The sequence below is a fragment of the Callorhinchus milii genome, unplaced genomic scaffold (assembly GCF_018977255.1).
Source record: "Callorhinchus milii isolate IMCB2004 unplaced genomic scaffold, IMCB_Cmil_1.0 Scaffold2, whole genome shotgun sequence".
Classification (NCBI taxonomy): domain Eukaryota; kingdom Metazoa; phylum Chordata; class Chondrichthyes; order Chimaeriformes; family Callorhinchidae; genus Callorhinchus; species Callorhinchus milii.
Window position 1 is genome coordinate 60,385,522 of NW_024704743.1, and position 22,928 is coordinate 60,408,449.

Below are 22,928 nucleotides of genomic sequence, written 5' to 3' on the forward strand. Positions count from 1 at the left end.
ATTGTATTAAATGAGACCTACTCTTTCACCAGAAGGTCCACTCATTCCCCGAGAACCAATTTCACCACGAGGACCGGACTTGCCTTCTTCACCAGATGAACCAGGAGCACCTTGCATACCAAAGGGACCCTAGGTTTGGAGCGAATCAAAGTGTTAACAAGTAGAATAGAATGTAGTATGAAAGCAAAAATTGAATGCTCAGGAGAAAGAATCACTTACTGAGTCACCCTTGTTACCAGTCTCTCCCTTGACACCAGAAATACCTGGTTCGCCCTGAAAACAAAGTTTACAAAAGTGATGTTTCATCACAAACAACTCAAAGCACAACAGAAATGCTATTGTTTTCTTTCTTTTAAAAAAATAATGATTATTCTCTAGGCTTCTGTCAGAATGTAGAGTTTTACTCACAGTGAGGCCTCGAGGACCTGCTGGACCAATAGCACCTTGTGAGCCTGGAGCTCCCCGTGGACCTGGGAAACCTGGAGCACCACCAATGCCTGGAGAACCCTGTGTAGAAAATAAAACACAAGAAAAATGTTCAGCATCACTTGTCAATGCCACACATTGGGAAAGCAAATCACATAGAACTGACTAATGTACTTACAGAGGATCCCTTTGCTCCAGCGATACCATTCAAACCAGGATTACCCTAGAGATTACAAATATAAATAATAATATCATTTACAATGCTTCCTGATAGATCAAACCATGTTTTTAATCTGATTATTGTATTGTCATTAATACTTACGATAGGACCCATTGGACCAACTGCACCTCCAGGACCCACCTCACCTCTTGCACCTTGAGGACCAGAGGGACCACGTAACCCTACGAGTCCAGTTTCTCCCTACATTGCATGGAGAAGAAAGAAAATGAGCTGGTGCACTCAATGTAAGATACTGTCACTTGTGTATTGCACCTATTAATGTTCTGAAAGCTCACTAGTAAATAATAAAGGTTCTGAAACAAAGCTAATTTTTACTTGCCAACTTCCATTTTGCTCACTGGACCTTCTTCACACTTTACACAATGGGATTTGCTGTTTGCAACTCTCGCAACCTGATATTTACAACTTGAAGTTACATACAACAAACCAGCTAGGCAAATACCACTTTTTAGACCCAATAATGATCTAGGTTCAGTTTCTTTTGATCATTAATTCTTTTATTTCTGACTGTCGTTGTCTTGGAGATGGAAACTCTAACCTCAATTCACATTATCTTATACCATTTAGAAAATATACTATTTGTGAATCACTTGAGTGATACAGTATATCTAATCGAGAATAGAAAATAAATAACTTACAGGAATTGTATTCAAAACTTTTGATACTAAAATACATCCACCATAACCTACAAGACTGTCCTTAACCAGATTTGACTTATGAAGAGCCAAATACAAATATTTTATCACCAGAATGAGAAACCTTTGTGCGATATGACAATAAAAGTTATTTTATTTTTTCATGAATTGTTAAACTAGAAAATCTGAAATAATATACAAGCACAATGGCGAGCTATTTTAAGCATTACCTTTAATGTTTGAATGTTATCAATGCTGTGTGTTTATATTAATAGATCTAGCTGCACATTCTTTAAATAAAAATGAACTGCAGGGTACCTGAAATTTTCATTGTACATTTATTACATTGGATTGCTGTTGCTTTGATATGTCTTTCATTTTGTAACTAAAGGCAGTTCTAAGTATTGAACAATCGAGATTAGATGTGTAGAATGAAAGCAAAACCTCAACTTTCACGAGGGGTAGTGCTGTTCTTGTGATGAATCTAGTTAACTTGTTCATTAGCGTGTCAGGCTTTATAAAAAAAAGTTAAACGGGTAAAATCACAACAGGTTATTGGTCAACTTTCTAACATAGGGAAACCTCAATAAACTGCAGTCAACTGGGTCCAATAGCTCTGCAACTATAGACAAAATGCTAAAAAAAGTCTGATCCCTGGGTCATTGCTGACATCACTTCCTTGATGACTTGACAGTCAGAAGTGCGTCCTATGCACAGTATTCAGGAAGTTATATCAGCACCACTTTCTGTGCAAGTGACCTGACACAATGAAAGTCTACTTTTTTTAAATTATGGGATGTCAGCGGGATAATGGTAGGTACAAGTACAATGTATAAACAAGGCAGTCTTCCCTGGATCTGGCATCAAGCAAGTTCTTCGCTAAATAGCTTTTGCTCTGTTCTTATTGATGCTAAGAATGTTTTGCAGCTCCTATTAGTTTGGCAAACTAATCCTCACATTCATGGAATTATACTTGTAGAGATTTAGATAGCTATTATTTAAATATATGCTATCAGTTGCCACAACTTAGTGACAGAATGGTAGCAGTGCTTATTATTTATTGGACTGTTGTTACCTGGCCCGTTTAAAAAAAATAAACTGATGACTGAGTTAACTAGCTCCTTGCCCATGACCTTTCAATCCTCACTTTTGACCTTGCCACTTCTTATGTGGCAATTGATAATAAAAATCCGAACACTCGTTTATTAACTGTCATCTAAGGCTGGAATAAAATTAGCTCATTTAAAGCAGAAATTGTACTGGTGAGATACAGAGAGAGAGCGGCGCAAATTTAATTCCATTTCTAGTCCTTGGAGAAAAATTCCCCCAGGGTTACAAGCATGCAAGTACCTCCACACCCCACTTGCTTGGTGTTGGGTGCTAATCTTTAAATAACCTCTGTGCCCACATGTATATATGACAGGTAAAATATTCTAAGACTTACCTTGGGCCCAGGAGATCCTGGGAAGCCAGGAGGACCAGCTGTGCCCAAAGGCCCCTGTAAGGGAAACACATGGGAATGTAATCATTTCACCACCACCACCAACGATAATTTACACTTATATAACAACCTTTGTGCGGAGTAGTGTCTCGGAGTGCTTTCGTTTGTTAGACCTTCATTGCAATTTACTATTCTGGCCCATATTTTATTCAGCATTTATTGGAACTGGCTTTTGTGCTAGTGCTAACATTGTCCATAGTAAACTGAAAGAAACAATTTGAACCTCTAATGAAATGACCTGCAGTGGTGTTGGAGTGGACCCACACTTCCTCTGAACATTATAAGTCAGGTGTCGCTTTCAGCAACAACAAATTGCACGTATCCAGCGTCTTCACATCTGCTTCAGCCAGTGTCCCTGTCTGCCTCATTAGAACATTACAAGGTACAGTGACTTTAAAGGAAGCCATGACATATTAACCAAATTGTTGTGCAATGCAATTCACTACTATGAATATTTCTGAGATCCAGAAGCTGCGTATGCTGTTTTCTATTATGTTGGAGGGAGTCTGAGGAATTTTACTTCTACCTCTAAATAATTACACATTACTCCATTAAGGGTGGATTTTGAAGTAATTTAACATTAAATATACCAGCAGCATACTTACAGGAGGACCAGTGGATCCAGACATGCCATCACTTCCACGGGGACCCTAAAGGGCCGCACAAACGTATTAATAAAGCTATTTCATCTCAGTGTCACGAGGCACATTTGAAGTTATAAAAAGAGTTTTTAACTAATAAATTAATACCGACAATGTATTACTAAACAAACTATTTTTTCAAAACAAAAATAACAAAATAGGATCACAACGTCTCAAAAAAAACATAAGTGTGTTTATTCATGAATAAAGTCTTTGCATTGTTAATAGACTAAACGGATGCATTAGAGAAAGTCTAGGAGACTTGGAACGTACGTCTGGACCAGCACCTCCAACACGCCCTCGCTCACCAGAAAGACCACGGGCACCCTGTTAGCATGAGAAAAAGGAGATATTACTATAATCATTTATGACTGTACACTGCACCATAGCACAGGCTTAAATTTAAGGCTTGCACAATCTGTATAATTCAAAATACTATCCATTCAGTTAAAGTGGAGAACACATACCACAATTCCAGGACTACCATTGGAGCCTGGGGAGCCGGTTTCACCCTGGAAAGAAAATCAAACTAATATTTAATCATTTGTACACACTCATGCTTGTCTGGGTTGTTTTCTGAAATTAATGTAAGGAACATAGGAAGATATTTGTAACAATTAAATCTCCCTGACCTCAATCTGATACAAGAGACCCTATTAATGAATTTGTGCAACAGTGGGTATAACATCCATTGTACCAAGATGTAACATAATCTGTCCACTGCCTTATCAACAGGCGAGGTAATCTTATCCTATGGGTGTGATTAATAATTAAACTCAGCAACATTACAACTAAAGCTCCTGAACAATTGCAGTGAATCCCAAAAGGCACACTCTAAGGTAGATTTGCATGTGAAATGAATTACCCCATGGAATTCAATGGAATACCACAAAGCTATTAGTGCATCATTGCTGGTGTTTTCTCGTGTATTGTGTCATTATACAAGATTTTTAAAAGCGTGACACAGCACAGACAATGCACAATCATGACATGCCATAGTCTACATTTCTACATCAATGGAACATGTCTTGTAGTTTATCTGGAAGAATTGGTTGACATTACAATCAATTACAATCAACATGACATTACAATTGGTTTCATTTGGTTGTCAACCTCGATCAAAAAAAACTCTTCCTGATAACAATTTGCAAAGCAAATTTGTAGGTTTGTAGTGTTGAAATCAGAGATTCCAAATGCAGGCTGGTTGTGGGTGCAAAATAAATGATGGGACAATTGCAGAGTACGGAATGCTTTGCATATCTTGTATGGGTAACAGAAAATCAATTTAAAAAAGCATTAAAAGCAAAACGGTGGCAACCTGTCATCAACTCCTGAACAAGAAGTCAATTGTACAGTTATAAATTGTCTTCAATCTTCTGAGGCTCCAGCATTAGGCATTTACAATTCAGAATTCATTCAGAAAGAATATGGGAGTGGTGAGCCTGATGGGACAGTTTGATTTATGCCAGGTGACAAGTGACATGTGACATGGTGAGTCACTGTGGGGAAGCACTAAACAGAGGTTGATCATTTTTCCACTCATGGGAGGGGAAGAAAATTGTATCTAAATGAAAGCCTTGCAGTAGGTCAATCATCCGACTTAGTGCAGAGCCAACCTATTGACTATAAGTGATGGATCACAGGATAAGCAGGGCTCAAAGGAATAGTTTATAACAGAGCAGATCCCACTCTTGTCAATAAAATTAATGCAAAATGCAGTGTTCCCGTGATTTCCTTTTTGACAATAATTTAATGAAGAGTCCTCTCTTCACAAGGTCAGATGTAAAAATCATTACAAATATCAAATCAAGTTGTGTGCCAAAGGCTTTGATATTGCTCAACTGTCTGTGGGAAGCTGTATCACAATGTGGAGGGTTTGGCAAACTGGCTATTGCTACAAAATCTATTCCCTACGTAACCCTGATAAGAACAAAAGTTATGCTGTCAAGATGTATTTACACCAGAAACTGGGCATTTATGTTGCTTTCTAATGTTGAGTGCACTATAACTGACACAAATGTACATGAACAATCAGCATGCCAAGAGCATGTGACATATCTAATACTTATAATAATAATCCTTACATTTGATATAGTGCTTTATCACACAGTTGAAATGTCTCAAAGCGCTTCACAGAATATACTGTAAAGTGAAATGACTGTGTATTTTTGTGGGTCATATGTAGAAGCCAATTGTACACAGCAGTGTTCCACAGACAGTCGTAAATTGAGTGACCAAATTATTACCCCTGGAGAACGATCCACCAAACAACTGGGTTCCAACTTACTGCTAAGTAAACTTGCCAAGAATCAGCCTTTTCCATCACTTTCTGGGGTACATAAATGTCTACTGGCCACGTCTCAACAAATCCTGAGTCAAGAGGAGCTCTGGCACTTATTTGTTGGCAGTCTCAAAATCTCAAAGCAGATTCATGATAGAGCAGCCAAGCATTTGCCTTGCATTCTGTCATGGAAACAATTATTGGCCTTAAACATAAAAAATCTGTTTCAAATTTCAGCTTCAATGTGCACTGGGACATGTGTGGTTACAAAGCTGAAGTCTGTTCTTTTGAGGGGGAATGAATCATCGCCCCCATAAAATCGTTACGTTTTTACATATGGGCTAAAGATGGAGCATAACAATTAATGACTGGTCTCCATGGTAGGAGAGAATCATACGTTTCTGAGCCACCTAGTACTGTTGTTTTTTTACATGTATTTTATATACATATACATACAATGGGCATTTCTGCTGAATGTGAATTGTGCTACATATGTAAAATGAATACTATGTACAAAATCCCCACTCCCAGGAGGCACAAATATTGGGTGAAAAATAATTATTGCTCCTTAATCTTATCTAATTGATAGTATTTATCTTGAAACTAATCTCACACACTAACCTAGGTATTCTGAACTATAGTACTGATGTATGAGAGCATCATGCTGGCCCAATTACTTCATAGTCTCTCTGGGTTCAGGTTTTAGTGACAGATTATGTCTTTCAATACATTTTATATTGCAGAGCTCAGTGCAAATTGAAATGCTGTGGTGGATGTTACAAGTATTAAGAAGCTGTGATATTACAGGGTGATTTGTTGGTTGCTGGGCTATGACTTTTGTTAAAAAGATTGGACAGAGAAGACAAATACTAGAAATTCAGAAAACAAAATTAAAAAATGGTGAGGTAGAAATGATTTCATCTTACAGGATTTGGGACAATTCAACGGTATTTAACATGGGAAAGTGAGCAATTCAGCAAAGGAAATGTAAGGAATAAATACCTTTGAATATTTTCAAGGTAAAACAATAAGGTAACAAATGATTCATTTTTCAACACGATTAGAAAAGTTGAAAAATTAGCATTTTCACGTTTCTCAAATGAAAGCTACAAATTATTTTAGTTTAACAAATGCAAAATCCATAGCAAATACAAGAACTATTTCTTTATGTAGCATGTATGGGAAACTCTCTGAATCATCTGTAATATTACTGTAATTGCTCATCATTCAGTTTTACCTTGCCACCGGTGGCACCTGCATCTCCTCTACGTCCATTCAATCCGTTGTAGCCCTTTAGAGAGAAGGCAAATTTTAGCGAATATCCAATATTAGTACACAGTTATGCCTTGCTAAATATTAACTGCAATACGTGAATGTAAAAACGTAAAAGAAGAAGCTGCAAACTTACTCGGTGTCCTTTTCTGCCAGGGTGACCAGGAGTTCCGGGGAAACCACGAGCACCCTATAAATCAGGAGAGAGGACCACAATTTAACAACCGCAATGGCTGCTCATAACAGTTCAGTGTAATAGGTTTACAAATCTGATGGAAAAAAAATACATCAGTATTTTACCGAAACCTCAGTATGTCCATGATGGATAATACAAAACAAAATGTCATTGTACATCACCTGTAAACTCAAATTCAGATGTTACTTACCTGAGGGCCTTGAATACCACTGTCTCCAGATTTGCCAGGTTTGCCGTTCTCTCCCTGTCAGAGAAATGTGAACACTTAGTATTGATGCTAGTATTGATCCTATGTCACTGTAGCACTTAATACTGTATCAGGAAAAGACTTTTGTAGCTACATCCAAAATAGATTACAACACACAAGCATGTAAGGCATGCTTTAAAGTGTCTTATGTTTCTATTCCTCATAATGTATTTATTAAGTGAGTAGGGTACTGATTTTGATGACATAAATGCACTGCAGTATAATGCAGCGTATCATTATATTCACACCACCCTCTGAGACTGATGGATATAATGCAAACTTATTCCTCATGGCCAAGAAAAAGACTTATGTTTTGATCTCATCCACAAACCATGGTAGAGCCAAGATGGATCCCTGAAGATGGGATCAATGGAAGGCAATATTAAGTGGAGTCACTGAGTCATATTGGTCAAATGTGACACTGACAGTACCCAGTTCATTTGGTCCAATTTAGTGTATGAAACAGAAATGAAAGCAGTTGAAAATCCAAAGGAAGAATTCAAACCGCGTCAGAATACTTATCAGGATAGGAATGTTTTGAAGTAATTGAAATGGTTTGAGATAGAATATTGTTAAGGGCACATTTAAAGAAGATACATCATTTCCAAGTTTTAGAGAGTGTTAAATTCTTAGAAACCCAGAAATGTAAGTTGCCCATAGGCACCTCGAAAACATCTAATTGCAGTACAATTTTATTCAGGTCCTTCTCATCCCTAACATTATGCACTACGAGGAAGACAATAGGAACTTTATGGAAGACCATTTATGCAACTATCAATGAATCAAAACTCTTGGCCAAATTGAGAACCAGAAAGAGCAGAGCTTGTTCAAAGACAGTTTTCTAGAGTTCATATGCATGAGAAATAAATTAGAATTCCTAATTCTGATTGCTCAACTTCTATCCTATCTTATTGAACTACTCTCAAATGTCTGTGTATTTAGATAAAAGATAGGCAGTAGGGGCTGGAATGTATTCAGGGTGTTTTCCAGAAAAGATTATTTTTAAATTCATTTTGGCTGTGGTGGTCAATTTGTATAGGATTTTCATCCCTTAAACTCACAATTTCATAGTCGGTAAATTTACAAACCAGGAGGGAATAAAATGCGTTTGCCAGACAAAATTGGTAAATTTACCCAATAATTTATCCAACTATTCAGCTGAAATTAGTGTTCAGTCACCACCTTTGGTGACTGATTGTAATGCGTTTTCACTGTACATCTCCAGAGCTTTTAGAACGCAGATAGCATGGAGTGGCTCTATTGCAATGAACTGAGAATAGCATTTAGAAATGCTTCTGTTACAATTTATATCTTACTTTGGATCTTTAAAAACATACACAATATACTTACATCGTCACCAGGTTTACCAGGTAGGCCTGAAGGTCCACGAGATCCCATTAGGCCCTATTGAATATACAGAAAAGAAATAAAAAAATAAATTGAATATTTATAAAGCTTTTTTTAAAATCCCGAACAAAAAATCCCCCACTGCATCAAATGAATAATTCTGCTATGAGGTTTTACTTACAGTTGACCCAGATTCACCAGGAAGGCCAGGGGATCCTTGGAAGCCTTGAGAACCCTAAAAATTAAATGTTCAAAATAGTCAAGTATTATAGTCAGAGATAACTAAATTAATTTTACAAGCAATCTCTTTAAATTTGAGGTAATACTATGTGTCGCATAGTTTCCATTATCAATTAGAAAGAGCTAAAATAACAAGGCATTTTGATACTTACAGGAGATCCAGGTCCACCTGAAGGGCCTCTTGGTCCTGGTATACCCTAGAAAGAAAAATAAGTTATAATTAGTGTTGGAGGAGCGTAAATGTATTAAGTATCTGGAAGTGTTGTAGCGATGGTTCAGTTGTCGTTGAAATTAACATTTGAATGGCTGAAGAGAAAGCCACTTTTCCACAAACCATAGTTGAGCCAAGATGGATCCCTGAAGATGGGAACACTTAGTACTGATGCTAGTATTGATGCTACACTACTGTAGCACTTATTACTGCATCAGCAAAAGTGATACAGTAATAAGTGATGTGATGTTTTGTTAAGAAACAAGACTTTTCAAGTGATGTGATGTTTTGTTAAGTAACAATTTAAGAAAGCCCAGTACGGTTTGTGTTGCATTATGACAGATTCACCACAAGGACAGCCTAACATCTACCTAGTCCTAGCTTGTATGACCTTTTTGTCTTGAAGATTTAAGGTTAAGCAGTGTTGTAGGAAGTTCTTAAATTCAGTCATGATTCAGAAGCCACTTTTCCAGCTCTTGCGAATAACCAGCTTCCAAACTAAGACTGAATTTAAGAATTCTGCATTTTTTTTGAGGCAAGGCACCTTTAAATGCTTTTACATATCCACTGCCACCAAAGAATTTTGAATGGTGAAATTTATTTTAAACTAGCCATCAGCTCCCAACAGCACTTGCTTACATTCAATTTAGTTATTTCGTCACGTTATATTGGGTGGTTCGTCATTTTCATCTTCCTATTTGACCTACAAATATGGTCTCACAAATTGAAAAGAGGCTACCCCATAAACATGGATTGATTCAGTCCAGCAGAGTAAGATATACTGACTACTCTGGACCTAAATGAGGCCACAATACTGGTCACTTATTACCAGACATGGGGATCATTGAGGTTGAAGTTGGAAATATCCCAAAATATTTCTGCAATGTTTTGGGTGCATACTGATTATGGATCAGTTGGGCACAGAACAAGTAACCCATATTAATGAAACTGTATTAATCTTATCTAAAGATAGATAAAAAGCAATTTGAACACAATCAAATCAACATTGGGAGTGAATAAAGGTATTCACTGAAGGGATCATAGGCAAACATACATTTCTTACTGATGTTGGGTTGGTTTTATAAATTGTAGCTTTTTTAACATGTCCTTATTCTCAATTACAAAGTAATAAATGGACCTGACATTTGCGGAGGGAATTTCCATTGGGCTGTAAAATGATTGACCTTAGAAATAAGCATATGATGGGGAAAGTTCATAAGTGAACAGCATCAATATGGGCACCTTTGGAGCCAATGGAGTTTCACCTCATAGACAGCTAGTACACATCATCATGTGATGTTTTTATGCACTTCAAATCTCACTCAAGATAAGGCTATATCTTTATGTCATGGTTTGCCTAACAAAAAACGTAGTCACTACACTTTGCATTAAATGCTGTGAAGCACTTTGGAACGTTCTCCCAACGTGAAAGGTGCTATCCCAAATGTAAAGATTATTATTATTTACCCCAAAGTGTAGTGAACAGATAGAATAGGAGCATAATGATGAAGGTCCATCATATACCACAAGCACAATGAAGCACTGTGAGATGTCCTCCCGACATGAAAGTCCCTATATAAATGTAAATTGGATATAATGGTGCCTATCCAACATAAACTAATTTAAGTCCACATTCGTTGATGCATGTTCACTAAAACAAAGCTTTGAATAGTTTCACCAATGTAAGTCATAGAATTAATATCTTGTGGCTATCCACTTGTGGGTGGGGGAAGACAGGTGAGTGTCCTTAAAGCTGAGCTGGTTCCAAGGAAAAATACTTGGCAACAGAATGTCGGAATTGAGTCAACCATCCGTGGCAGTTTTGGGGGGCTAGTTCCTGAGCCAGGCAGATCCACAGTACTTCAGGGCACTGCTGTTGCCAGCCTCGTCAGCTTAACTCCACAGGAAGCAGGGATTCTTTCCATTCAGCTCCTAATGATTTTGTAAGCCAAAACCCTAAAGGGTAGGGTAGTATTAACTGGATGAGCAGTGGGAAGTTTGCTAGACAGCGCTCTCAATGGCAAGCTATTGTAGTTTTAGTTAACTAAACTCCATCAGCATCCTAACACACACTCTGCGGTTTCCAAACCTTGGCCCTTAAGTATTGTGATGTGTTTCTGCATGTCAGCTTTACGTTACTAAGGTAAAAACTTTAAATTGTATAAGCTACCAGAGATTTATTGCAACTGCATCTTCCATTAATTAATTAATGGTGATTGTTGTTATTATTTACAGAATTTTCAAAAAAAGATTGTACCGGCATTGATTTTGTAAATGAAAAAAAACTTTTTGGTAATCAGGTATCCCGTTTTGGGCATCGTGTGACACATATTGAAGGCCACGTAATATACTCTGCTATGATTGCTTACCATGATTCCTGGGGTCATGGTATCCTCTTTCCGATATTGAGCAGCAAAGTTCTGAAAGGCAAAAAAGAAATAGGTTCAAAGCTTAGGAGAGATTTACACTGATTATCAAATAACTTCACTGCAAATGCGAAAACCTCTGTAAGATTAAAACACAAATGAAGCACTGACTGAAGAAAGTTACAAACAATGTAACATTTGCATATACACTTTGAGAAGTAAATTACTTCAGTACCAACACTTATGAAGTAATACATTAACCATTCTCATATAGAGGGGGGACAAAAAATTAAAAATTTTCTTAATTACTTCACTGTGTTCTTCCTTCCTTCCTTTAAAGTACTTACTTCTGGGAACTGATATTTGAAATGATAAAACTTTCAGTTGACTGATAATTCCTCTTGTCCGATGCAGCAGCTTTTCCTGCTGTGAATACTGCATGTTTTCTTACAATTGATTCACACAACACTGGAATGCTTGTTGTTATTGTACAGAGAAAAATGATTCAGGTCTCATCTCTGATCTGCGTTTAGTTTTCTGATCTTAGTCAGGTGCCAGTGGGGAAATGCAATTGGATTTGTTGTTCCTCAGCTAGATAGGGGAAAAAAACAGAGACAGATCCTATTTGTGATCACTGTCAAGTAATCACGGGTGGAAAGGTGCATATATATAGGGATATATATAGATGTTGGGTAAGGACAGGATTGGGCTTGGCTGTGATATCCACCTATGGACTAATAGCCTGCAGATACTCACTGTCCAGACTCACAAATGAAGAGTGGCTGCTTGGGTGAGGTAACAGAGTGCTGTCAGCACCCATGGAACTGTGCCTCAGCATGAGTCTCCATCTTCGGGAGAGGAGGGGGAAAAAATTGAAAAAAAGAAAAGCTTATTGTTGCTTGGTATCACGTATACATATGAATAATAATTCACTGAACAGTGAAGTAACTAAGAAAATAATTAGAATTTTAGTATGGAACCTCAGAAAGGCCTAAATAATTGAATCAACAACTGAGCAGAGCAGTCAAAATTTAATGTTCCTCCAAAAACAATGAGCCAAATGTGGTAAATGATTCAGTAACTTACTCCGCTGAGGCCTGGGGCCCCTGGTGGGCCAGGTAAGCCAGGAAGGCCGGGCTGGCCTGGATCTCCATCTACACCATCAGGTCCTCGAGGGCCCTAGATTTAAAGAGTGTAAAATGTTTATGAATATCATGAAACACCTAGGAAGAAAAGCTGCACACATCTGTGCCCCAGGTAATACAACTGGTTGTACATCTATCTGGAATTTATCATTGGCAGACAAGCAAATAATTTGTAATCATTTTAACAAATAATTCATAAGACTATATTTTATCTGAATAATATTTTCTCCAGAATGAGGTAAACGTAGTGAAGAAATGAAGTTGAAGAACATGGGCACAACTTGAGGCTGATAAGTTCATAAATAGTAATGATCATTTATACCCTATCTCCTTGCTGACCTCTGTCGCCTCTGGAGCCTTGGGGTCCCTAAAGAAAAAAAAGAAGAAATATTTGAAATCATTTTAGATGCAACAATATATATCACAATTCCAGAATAAAATAATAATGAATTTGATACTCTGCTTTTCACGTCAGGAAGATGTTTAAAAGCGCTTCACAGGATTCACTAATAAGTATAATAGCTGTATTTTGAAGCTGAGCACACAGCAATGACTCACAAAACTAATGAGCAACCAATTTTATCTGTGGGATTGTTAGCCAGGACATTGGGAGAAACTACCTTCTCTTTTTACCTTAATCAAGAAAACGCAACCTTGGTTCAACAATTCATCCAAAGAAAGCCACATCCAACAATACTGCACATTTCTTGCGCTCTACTGGATTGTCAGCCTGAACTATATGAGTTCAAAGTCCTGACGTGGGGCTTGAACCCACAACCTTATGGCTCAGAGGTGAAAGTGATACTAGTTGAGGCAGGCTGACACTCATCCCCATCTGGCCCTCTCCACCATCAGCCATCGGGCCTTCAGCCTCTCTGCCTCCACCCTTTGGAACTCCATCCCACATTTCCTTTGCCTCGCTCCCTCCCTTGCCTCCTTCAAGGCACATCTCAAAATCCTCCTCTTCGACCGCACCTTCGGCCGCCCTCCTACCCTCCCTGCCCTCTATCCTCACTGAACCCAACTTGCTCCCCTCCCCCCACGCCAATTCGGGTCCAAATCTCTGACTTGGGACATCTTCCTGAAGTGAAAGGCACTATCCAAATGTAATTTTGTATTGTATTACAGTTGGGTAAAGAAAATAAATACAAACATTTACAATTAAAGACTGGATTGATATTTTAGGTTGAAACAAAAAGTTGATGCTGAAATTAGCAGTAGTCAAAATTTATTCATTATTCATCCTGAAAGATGATGCAGGTTTTTCTTGCTGCACTAATAGGTAACGGAGAGAACTGTTAAAATACAGCACACTTTGAACCATAGAAATTCACAGCACAGAATAAGGCCCACACATGTCTGTGCTGGCACTTTTAAAAGCAATCCTTGAATCATGCTTCCATTTCTTTTGCACCTAGATTCCTTACTACAGCCAATCAAAACATAAACGTTCTGTATCAAATAGTAGCACTATGTTGTGTACATCAAATATCTGCTCCCAAGAGAGGTGTGCTAATGGAATGGTTTAAAAACTTGCTTTACTTACTGTAAAGCATGTATATGTTTTGTGGTGAACACCTACAATCTAATAGTTCAAATGGTTAGGGACCTTTAGACTCTAAACCAGAAGTCCAATGTAGAACCAAAGAAAGTGCATTATCCCATTCACACAACTCCATTATCCTTATCCTCTTCCAGCAACTGACCTGACCACTACTCTGGGTAAGTTTTGCTAATGAACTGGTTCAACAAGTGGCTTATGTGCTAGATGTAGCATGTGATAAAAGAGTGTAAACCATCAGCAAGTGGACAGACAGCAGGTACAAAGAAGCCTATGTTTTATACCACTTGAGTGGTGTGGTGAAGAGCTAACCCCAAAGGAAAATCGGGAGGAAATGGGAGAGAAATAAAAATAATCAAATTTCAAACTCACACTTTATATGACTAGGATTTTTGGACCGAGGCCCAGTCCTGTTACTGCCACATGTGTCAGTTCACAGTTGGAGCAATAGGTGTGAAGTGGAAGTAGGGCATTTCCCCTTGGGGAAGTGGGGAGGAGGTGTAACATGCTGCCTTCACCACCCTCACACCATGTTGCTTCTACCAACCGGGTTTTAACCAGTACTCCTGCCAACTTCTACAGAGGAAACTCAGGGAAAAAGTCATGTGTGGAAAAAGTTACAAGAACAATCACAAAAAAAGCAAGTACTAAATAATGTTACACCTTTAGTAACGTGTATGAGTTGCAGAACCATAGCAAATTCTTTAGCTGTCAAAGTCACTATGAGAAACTGCTTGTATTCAGGTTAGGTTAAAAGGTGCATAGATAAGTATGCTGGTTTCATGACTGACGAAGCATGTTAATAATATAAAACTAATGGGGTATGTATAACTATATAGATAATTTGTGTTCTGATTATTTCATAATTTAACCAATTTTTATATTACTGATCTGTTTTATCATAAACTGTATTTTTATCGGAAATGTATTTGAAAACAATACTTTTAAATTACAAGCAAATGTACTACAAATGTGGCCTGTTCTCCTTCCAGTAACCAGAAGTATCTCGTGCCAACCCTCAGGAATAATGTTCTCAAGCACTTTATTTCACGTACAGTATTTCTACAGGTTGGTGGGATCTATATATATATATATAGAAGTGCTCTGAGATGCAACTACATAAAGGGTACAACACAAATGCAAGCGGTTGTTCACAATTAGATTCCTTCTTAAGAAGCATTGTTAATGTTGCATTTTAGACCCTTTCAACACATACAATGTTTAGGACAGAAAAATTATTTACATAATTTATTAGTCATGACATTATTTATTGTATTTGGCTCAATTTTGGCTCAGAGATGAACTTTCACGATAATAGTGTGATATCCTACTGCAACACTGACTGAAGCTAGGATTTCATCATTTATTTAGTCAAAATAGTTTATACTAGATATATAACATGTTTCTCCCACACTTTTTAGAGGAATGCGCTTAATAAAGAAATTATTACTTATTTTAATAAACTCGTGCGAGTCTCATAAACATTGTTTCCGATCTTTTGAAGATGAAACATGTCCACTGAATTCTTCAATTAAAAGGAGGGAGAAGATATTATTTATATCCCCCAAATCAACCAGACTAATAACTCATGCGTAATGAAATGACAAGTTAATTATAGTCAACACTGTGAGTGAAGTATGAATTATGGCCTCATGTTCCATAATGGAATTTTATTATACTGCACATTATAAATAAATTGGGTTAAAGAACTAAAGGAATTGGCTTAAGCGCATTACCTTCCAGTATGTCTATATTGTTTACACAAATGATAAAATTATTGTGCCTTGCATAAAGCAGAATGCTCTACTATTTTGCACCCGGTGGCAGTATCAAATCGCCCCCAGGTTAGGTATTGCTGCACAGTACAGCTGCGATTTAGGTTTCCCAACAAAAATGCCTAAGCAACTATAAAAATATACTTCTATCTGCAAGCAATGTGACAATTTTCAGTTGTCAGGTGGTGAATTCTTATTGTGTCTGAGTGAGTTTGTCAAATTAGTACTGAAAGGTGGGCAAGTCTGTACTAGGAAGTGGGTTTAAACATTCTGAAGTATTTCACTGTGTTTATATTTCAACTATTTACAAAACAAACCTGACCTATGTAGTGAGATTCACCCAAATCAGATAAACCAACATTAGCATTTTAGATAAGTGATTAGGTAACTTTGTAAGCCTGAAACAATAAGAAAAACAAAGGACGTAATCTTCTCACACAGGTTTGAAATATAATGGGATTGTTGAAACTAACCTCTAATCCGTATCCATCTGCAGGAGGAAAATGAGAAAATGGGGTGTTAGTTATGAATTTCTCATGTACTTAACATCCAAATCAGAAACATATTGTATACAGCAAAATCTCCATTTATAAAGTGTTTTTATTATCTGTAACTTGTCGCTTCCATTATATTAAATATTTGTAATGCAATGCTTCTATTTTATAATATTTATAGAATGAAACTGAAGTTATGTAAAATAACATTGTACCTGAAGACCTTTTGCTATTTTTGCTGTTTTATATAATAGTTTAAGTTCGACTGGCTACAAATACCTACCAGAAACTTAATGAACGTAGATATCATTCAGCAATAACTAAGCTCTACTACCACTGGCACTGCACCGCCTCTGAACTTAGTGCTTCAGTAACAAAATAAAACAACACTCCTAAGCAATTTAACCTGGGATATATATGACTTAATAGCATTTTTGGAATCCTAGTTTTTTTTAAAAAAGGTTGTTTTCCCTGATTTTACTATCTCATTCAGATACTCCCAAGATAGCTACAGTACAACTAACTGCAGAATACACCAGTCAGCTCGATTTGAACAACGTGCCTTAACCTCCTATTTCAGAAGTACAAGTCAACTGCACCAGTGTGAATATTTCCATTTCTTAGACCAGTCATCCAGTCATCCAAAATAATGCTATATTAGAGCCTTATAACATCAGAACAGTGAGAATACTTTCAACACATCATGCTGGCTCTAAACCCAAATCTCAGAATGGAAAGAAAAATGTTTCAATTAATTTTTGTTACCTAGTCCAACAGTGTTTTTTGTTACCCAGTGGAAGGAAACAATTTTTGTTATAATTATTATTGAATCATTTGAACTTCTGGAACTTCTTTTGATGGAAGAAACTTGTTGGGAAAGTAATTTTTTGCAAAATAAAGCATTCATTAAAATTGGAATTTATCATTCTCAGAGACTAATTTATATGCCTTATTTTTAAGTGGAGCAAAGTATGAATTGCTATAATTATATCCTTTTGCAATTTCTCCTTACCCAGCCGCTAATATTTTTGACGTTTTTCAAAACTGATACTCACTTGACACTAAAACAATATTTTTCTAGCAGGGCAAGGTCATAAAGAATGACACATTCTCAGATTTTTATAAGGAGTGTCCACATAGTATTGATGTTAGACTGTGCTGGCATAAATATTGTGAGAGATACCATCTCTGTACATTGTATACATTTACACACAAACCTGGGAGAAGGTTTGCGGTCAGTGACATCAACCAACACATTTAATTTCTGACATTGTTCAAAATGATACAAGTTTGACAATAAACACCATTCTTGCTAAATTCATTGATGCCTATTAGGTCATATTTTGGTCTTTCTGGATAATGGCAGAGTATAAACTGTTATCTAAGTTATTTGTCCCAGTTCTGAAAACAAGGGAATGCATTAAAAAATTACTGTTTGAAATAGAAATGCACTGGTAAAGACTTGTTTTCAACTCCCTTTCTCTACCCCACACCTGAGGAGGACAGGGTTGAGACATCTATCAATTTTCACCAGCAGCAGCAAGCACACCATAATGTACTGCACAGAATTTGGTCCATAGAGAACTGCAGGGAACACACATCTGCAACTGAAGGGAAGCAAAACAGATATCCAAGAGTGCTCTCTCTTTGTCAGTCAGTGAATGCAGGATCAAAATTGTCGTGGGAAGTTTGATTTTGGCATCCTAATTGGGTCTGTGCTTCTACTTTTAATTTAGTACTTAGTCTAATATTTAGAACTGTATATTCATTATCATTGTAAAATTGAAGTGTATACATTTTTAAAAAAGCGCTTCCAAATAAAGCTAAATGTATTTCAACGGACAAGTGCAAGAGTGATAATGTTAAAGCTATATATCAGCCATTGTGCATTTTATGATACAAAAAACTTGCTATAACAAAAAAGGAAGACACTTGAGATGAATTGTCTTAAGCATTCATTATTAATGCTGACTGTTTAATTCGCTTGGCATAATTCTTAAAAAAATAAAATGAATGATTGTTTCGTTGAAAAATAACTAAATCTATGAAACCTATGGAATTATTGCTTTAACAGATTTAACTTTGTGAACAACAGTGACCTAATTATTGTGATTAAAAGCAGAATTTGTAGGAAATGCAGATGTCTGTGAGAGGGTACGTTGAGAGAGGAGACAAGGTGAATAGGTCTGCTCTCCCCAAGAGCTGTGATTGATGCATCAGGTTAGCATAAGGGTCACCATTCCTACTCCCACTCCCAATGGTCTAACTATGGGTGGTCACCCCAAAACTCTCACATGAAGTCATCATAGACGACACGCCAGCAAGGCTGAGGTTTCTGCAGTTCTTATCCTCTTGCACTTTGACTGCCCTCTACATCACTACCTAGACCCGTGGCAAGAGAGAAATGGTGGCAAATAGCAAACAAACCACATTGATGCTACCAACGTTTAACGCACATGAAGACCTGAAGCCCAACAAGACTACTTGCTCTCTTCTTTTGTCAGATCTATACCTGTTCATATATTGTGAGACAGTTGCTCTTTCAAAACTACAGTGGTGATTTAAAGCGTCAGCGGTTTTAAATGAAACACATACATCACGCTTGATGATTAATGCATTGATACGAAGCACTCGCTATATAAATATAAATTGTTGTTGTATTACTGTATATGATACAACAATGGCCTTGTAATATTGTAATGTTAACTACAGAACCTGCCTAGTGACATAACCATTTAATCATTCAAGTGCAGAATTCATATAGATTCTGGAAATCAAACAGTGAGTACACTTCCTGTGGTTGCAGTAGAAGTTCTACTTAGACATTACAATAAAAGAGGTTGAAGCATGTAGAAGACCCACATAGGGATTCTGGAAGACTGTTGTCCAAAACAATATATTTCAGTAAACTATTTATAAGCTATCGAAACACAGGAGTGAATCTTTCTCGGTATAAAAGTATTTCATGTAAGAAAACGATACTCCGGTCTGCAACTGTGTTACTACAAGGGAAAAAAATGGCTTTGTTGTTTTAACATTACTTGAGGTTTCTGAGCATTGCGTGTGTGGGCGGTGAAGGGAACAGGCCCAAACGCAGGGCCAATGGAAAGGGAGGGGGAGCATTCTTAAACCTATGGGGGCGCTGAGAGGGTGGAGGGTGGTGGTAGCCTTGATCTTCTCTTCCCTATAAAACCCTGCCTCACGTTTGGATGGTGTATCATAGATTTGGCTGAAGTGAGTACTGAATGTCCCAGCATGTCCTTCAGTCTTGAGAGTGGGGAGAACTAATTGATTTATTATGCAAATGTTGGGAAGCCTCCACCCTTCTCTTCCCCATGGCCAGTGCCAGACCTACATGTACTGCCCATCACCAAGAGGGGGCTCCAAAATACCCCTTTTGGCTTCAGTCCACCCACAGTATTGCCAAACTTGCATTAATCTATAAAAGATGTTCACTGCGGTACAAATCACATAATCTGCAATTCATTAAAAAAAGTTGATCACATACTCTCTTATGATTCTACTTGCTACACAGAGGTCAAGAGGTGCAGATGGATCATGAACCAAATCTGCTGCCTTCCCTCGAATGGTTGAAGCACTTTGAGACCATATCTCAAGGATATGGTTATATCAATCCAAGGATTATTATTATGGTCACTTTTCTTCACTTATTGAAAAAAAAACCCCAAGGCCATTTCATTTGGGCTGCGAAAGATTACACTAAAAATAAGGATACAGAAACTGCCCACATCTTCTCAACCGGACAACAAGTTTGAAGCTCCCAGGAGAAATGCAACACAGCATCAACAACAACAACAACAAGATTCCATTTATAAAGCGCCTTTCACGTCGGGAGGACGTCCCAAGGCGCTGCACAGTTGGGTCATGACCCGAGCAGGGGGGAAATGGTCAGGGTGAGGGGAGGGAAGGGAGGGAGCGAGGAGGGGGGAAATGGTCAGGGTGAGGGGAGGGAAGGGAGGGAGCGAGGAGGGGGAAGAGAGTCGAGAGGGGAGCTGAAGGCTCGGTCAAAGAGAAACAAGTCCAATGCCACACACCGAACTTAAGAGCATCATTCCTTGAACCTTGTGGGCAGAAATCTCCTTGAAAAAAGAACTCACCACAGAGAATAAATTGAGCTTTACTGCGGTCTGAAATAATCTTTAAGGTGGAGCAATACTGGGGCAGACAGTACCCTGGAAGGTTTTGCTGCCGATCGACACAAGGAGGCGCTGAATGGCAATCTTCAGTCACCAACCCCACTCCCCAACACAACGATGGTCACGGAAAACATTAGCAACAAAGCATCACGACTGTCTCCTCGTACGGAATTTCTTCCTGATCTACCGAGTTTTCTCTCCACGAAGCTGACTCGAGAGTCCCCCCACCCCCAAAAAAAAATGATTAACTGAACGTCAACGACACAGAGCAGAACAGCACAGGGTCAGTGGGAACAGCTCAAACATCACACACGTTAAACAGACTGGGAACCTGAGCCACTTTTCTCCAACTTTTGGGCGACCACAGCTTTCCACCGAATTCGGGCAGATCTCAAAACAAAACCTCTCCCACAGGGATATTTGACTCTCTCTCTCTCTCTCTCTCTTTCTCTCTTTACTCCAAGCAATAAGCAAGTCCATCATTCTGCACCACAGAGCCATCCCTTGCTGTGGTCCTGCCCATGGTTCACCGAGAACACGATTGATCCGTGTATATATATACACACACACATATATATATATATATATATATGTGTGGATTTTTTTTTCTCAATGCAGGACGAAGCCATGATTTTGATACTTTTATTTTTGATCGTTTGTTTTTTTTGCCTCCCTCCCCATCCCCATCCCCATCCCCATCTGATAAAAGTTTGGGCTTTCCGAAAGAATGCTGTGCACGTCTTATCTTACTGGTGGGGCTGCGATCCTTATTAAACATTACACACAGTCAGATTCAAAAGAGGGCACTTACATGCGTCTTCGTATTGACTTCTTGCAACGAACGTCGTTACTGCAAGCAGCAACAAAATCCGTGTATCCACAAAGCTGAGCATGTCTAAATGTTAGACATGCAGACTCCTTGTGAGAAGTAGCCCAGTCTTTTGCCCAGCAAAGCACACAACAGGGGGTGATGATAGCTCCAGACTTTACAGAACCCTCCTGTCGTGTCTCCAGCGTGATGGACCCTTCTTATAGTACAGGAGGATCCCCGAGTGCGTGTCAGTACATCCCCTTAACCAATCGAAACCCAACCCACCGACGCTTTCATCCCAACTGGTCCATTGGAGGAACATGTTCCAATGCGCCCAACCTGCCAGGAGGGAATACACTGGCAACAGCAGGGCTGGGACTGACCGCTCCATAAAAGGTCTAATCGAATCCAGCCCTCCCTGCTTTCTTGTCGCCTTGCTCTTCATTTTGAGAGCCCGGCTTGAACGTTTGGTCCGACTTTCTAGAGTGGGGCATATGGAGGCGATGTGGACAGTGAGAGGTGTCAAGAGGTGAGAGAGAGAGAGAGAGAGAGAGAGTCAGATCAGCAAAGGTCCTGGGCAAGGTTGTGTGAAGGAGGTAGAGGGCAGGGCGTGGCTCTGCCTTTAAATAGCCTGCACAGGCTGAGGCAGGCAGCTTTGATCCACCAGGCAAGCCATCGCCTCAGTGGCTCACAGTGAGGAGGGGGTTCACCATGTATCATGGCCACTTGGCGATAAGGATTTTGCCATTCGGTATATTCCACGGCATATCTGCATCCAGAGACGTGCATTCGCCAGAAAAAAAAAAGACCAGGAGATCAATTGATGCCAATCAGGTTCACACCCCCTTTCCCCAGGAACTCGATCTACTTAATGTGCCATTCACAGCGTCTCGAGACACTTTGCCCCCCTCACCTGCTCCTGACACCCGAAGTGGCTCCGACACATTGCTACTCAAACTAGTTGTCGCCCCCAAGAAGAGTTGTTGGAAGAGTTGCAGATGAGGATCAGTCCGGCACAGGAAGAGCTCCCGCTAATGCTCAGTTTGAGTGTGATTTAGCAAAAGATGTTCTGTGTCTCTCAAACACTGTGGTATTGTACCTGACCCTGACCCTGACCCTGACCCTGATGCCCAAGTCAAGAGCACAATAAAATGGTCCACATAGAATCTAATTCCGGATAAACATTTGTCACAATCTGTAAACAATAATTACTATAAGAACTCGTTGAGGTTTGAGAGATATGTTGGATTCATCAGCAGTCACTGTAAGGGTTTCAAGGACAGACACTGATCGGTTGCAGAGATCTGCCCATTACCCCCATCCCTGTCCCTCTGACACAGGCTGTGTGTGTGTGTGGGGGGGGAGGGGGAGGGGGGGGATC

The 22,928-nt window shown here is 38.7% G+C and overlaps 1 protein-coding gene across 2 annotated transcripts in view; it reads right to left on the bottom strand.

The window, feature by feature from the left end:
* Nucleotides 1-21,753, bottom strand: part of col1a2 (collagen, type I, alpha 2) — a 44,398-nt gene extending 22,645 nt beyond the window's left edge. For both annotated transcript variants that reach the window (XM_007909256.2, XM_042346909.1), the window contains exons 1-20: nt 21,548-21,753; nt 16,559-16,575; nt 13,072-13,116; nt 12,691-12,783; nt 11,608-11,658; nt 9,180-9,224; nt 8,969-9,022; nt 8,791-8,844; nt 7,384-7,437; nt 7,134-7,187; nt 6,963-7,016; nt 3,912-3,956; nt 3,718-3,771; nt 3,409-3,453; nt 2,747-2,800; nt 749-847; nt 605-649; nt 409-507; nt 220-273; nt 22-129 (exon numbers count right to left, since the gene is read on the bottom strand). In XM_007909256.2, coding sequence (XP_007907447.1) covers nt 22-129; nt 220-273; nt 409-507; nt 605-649; nt 749-847; nt 2,747-2,800; nt 3,409-3,453; nt 3,718-3,771; nt 3,912-3,956; nt 6,963-7,016; nt 7,134-7,187; nt 7,384-7,437; nt 8,791-8,844; nt 8,969-9,022; nt 9,180-9,224; nt 11,608-11,658; nt 12,691-12,783; nt 13,072-13,116; nt 16,559-16,575; nt 21,548-21,629 — 1,206 coding nt within the window. In that variant the 5' untranslated portion in view covers nt 21,630-21,753. The remainder of the gene's footprint in view (nt 1-21; nt 130-219; nt 274-408; nt 508-604; nt 650-748; nt 848-2,746; nt 2,801-3,408; nt 3,454-3,717; nt 3,772-3,911; nt 3,957-6,962; nt 7,017-7,133; nt 7,188-7,383; nt 7,438-8,790; nt 8,845-8,968; nt 9,023-9,179; nt 9,225-11,607; nt 11,659-12,690; nt 12,784-13,071; nt 13,117-16,558; nt 16,576-21,547) is intronic.
* Nucleotides 21,754-22,928: the final 1,175 nt, after the last annotated feature.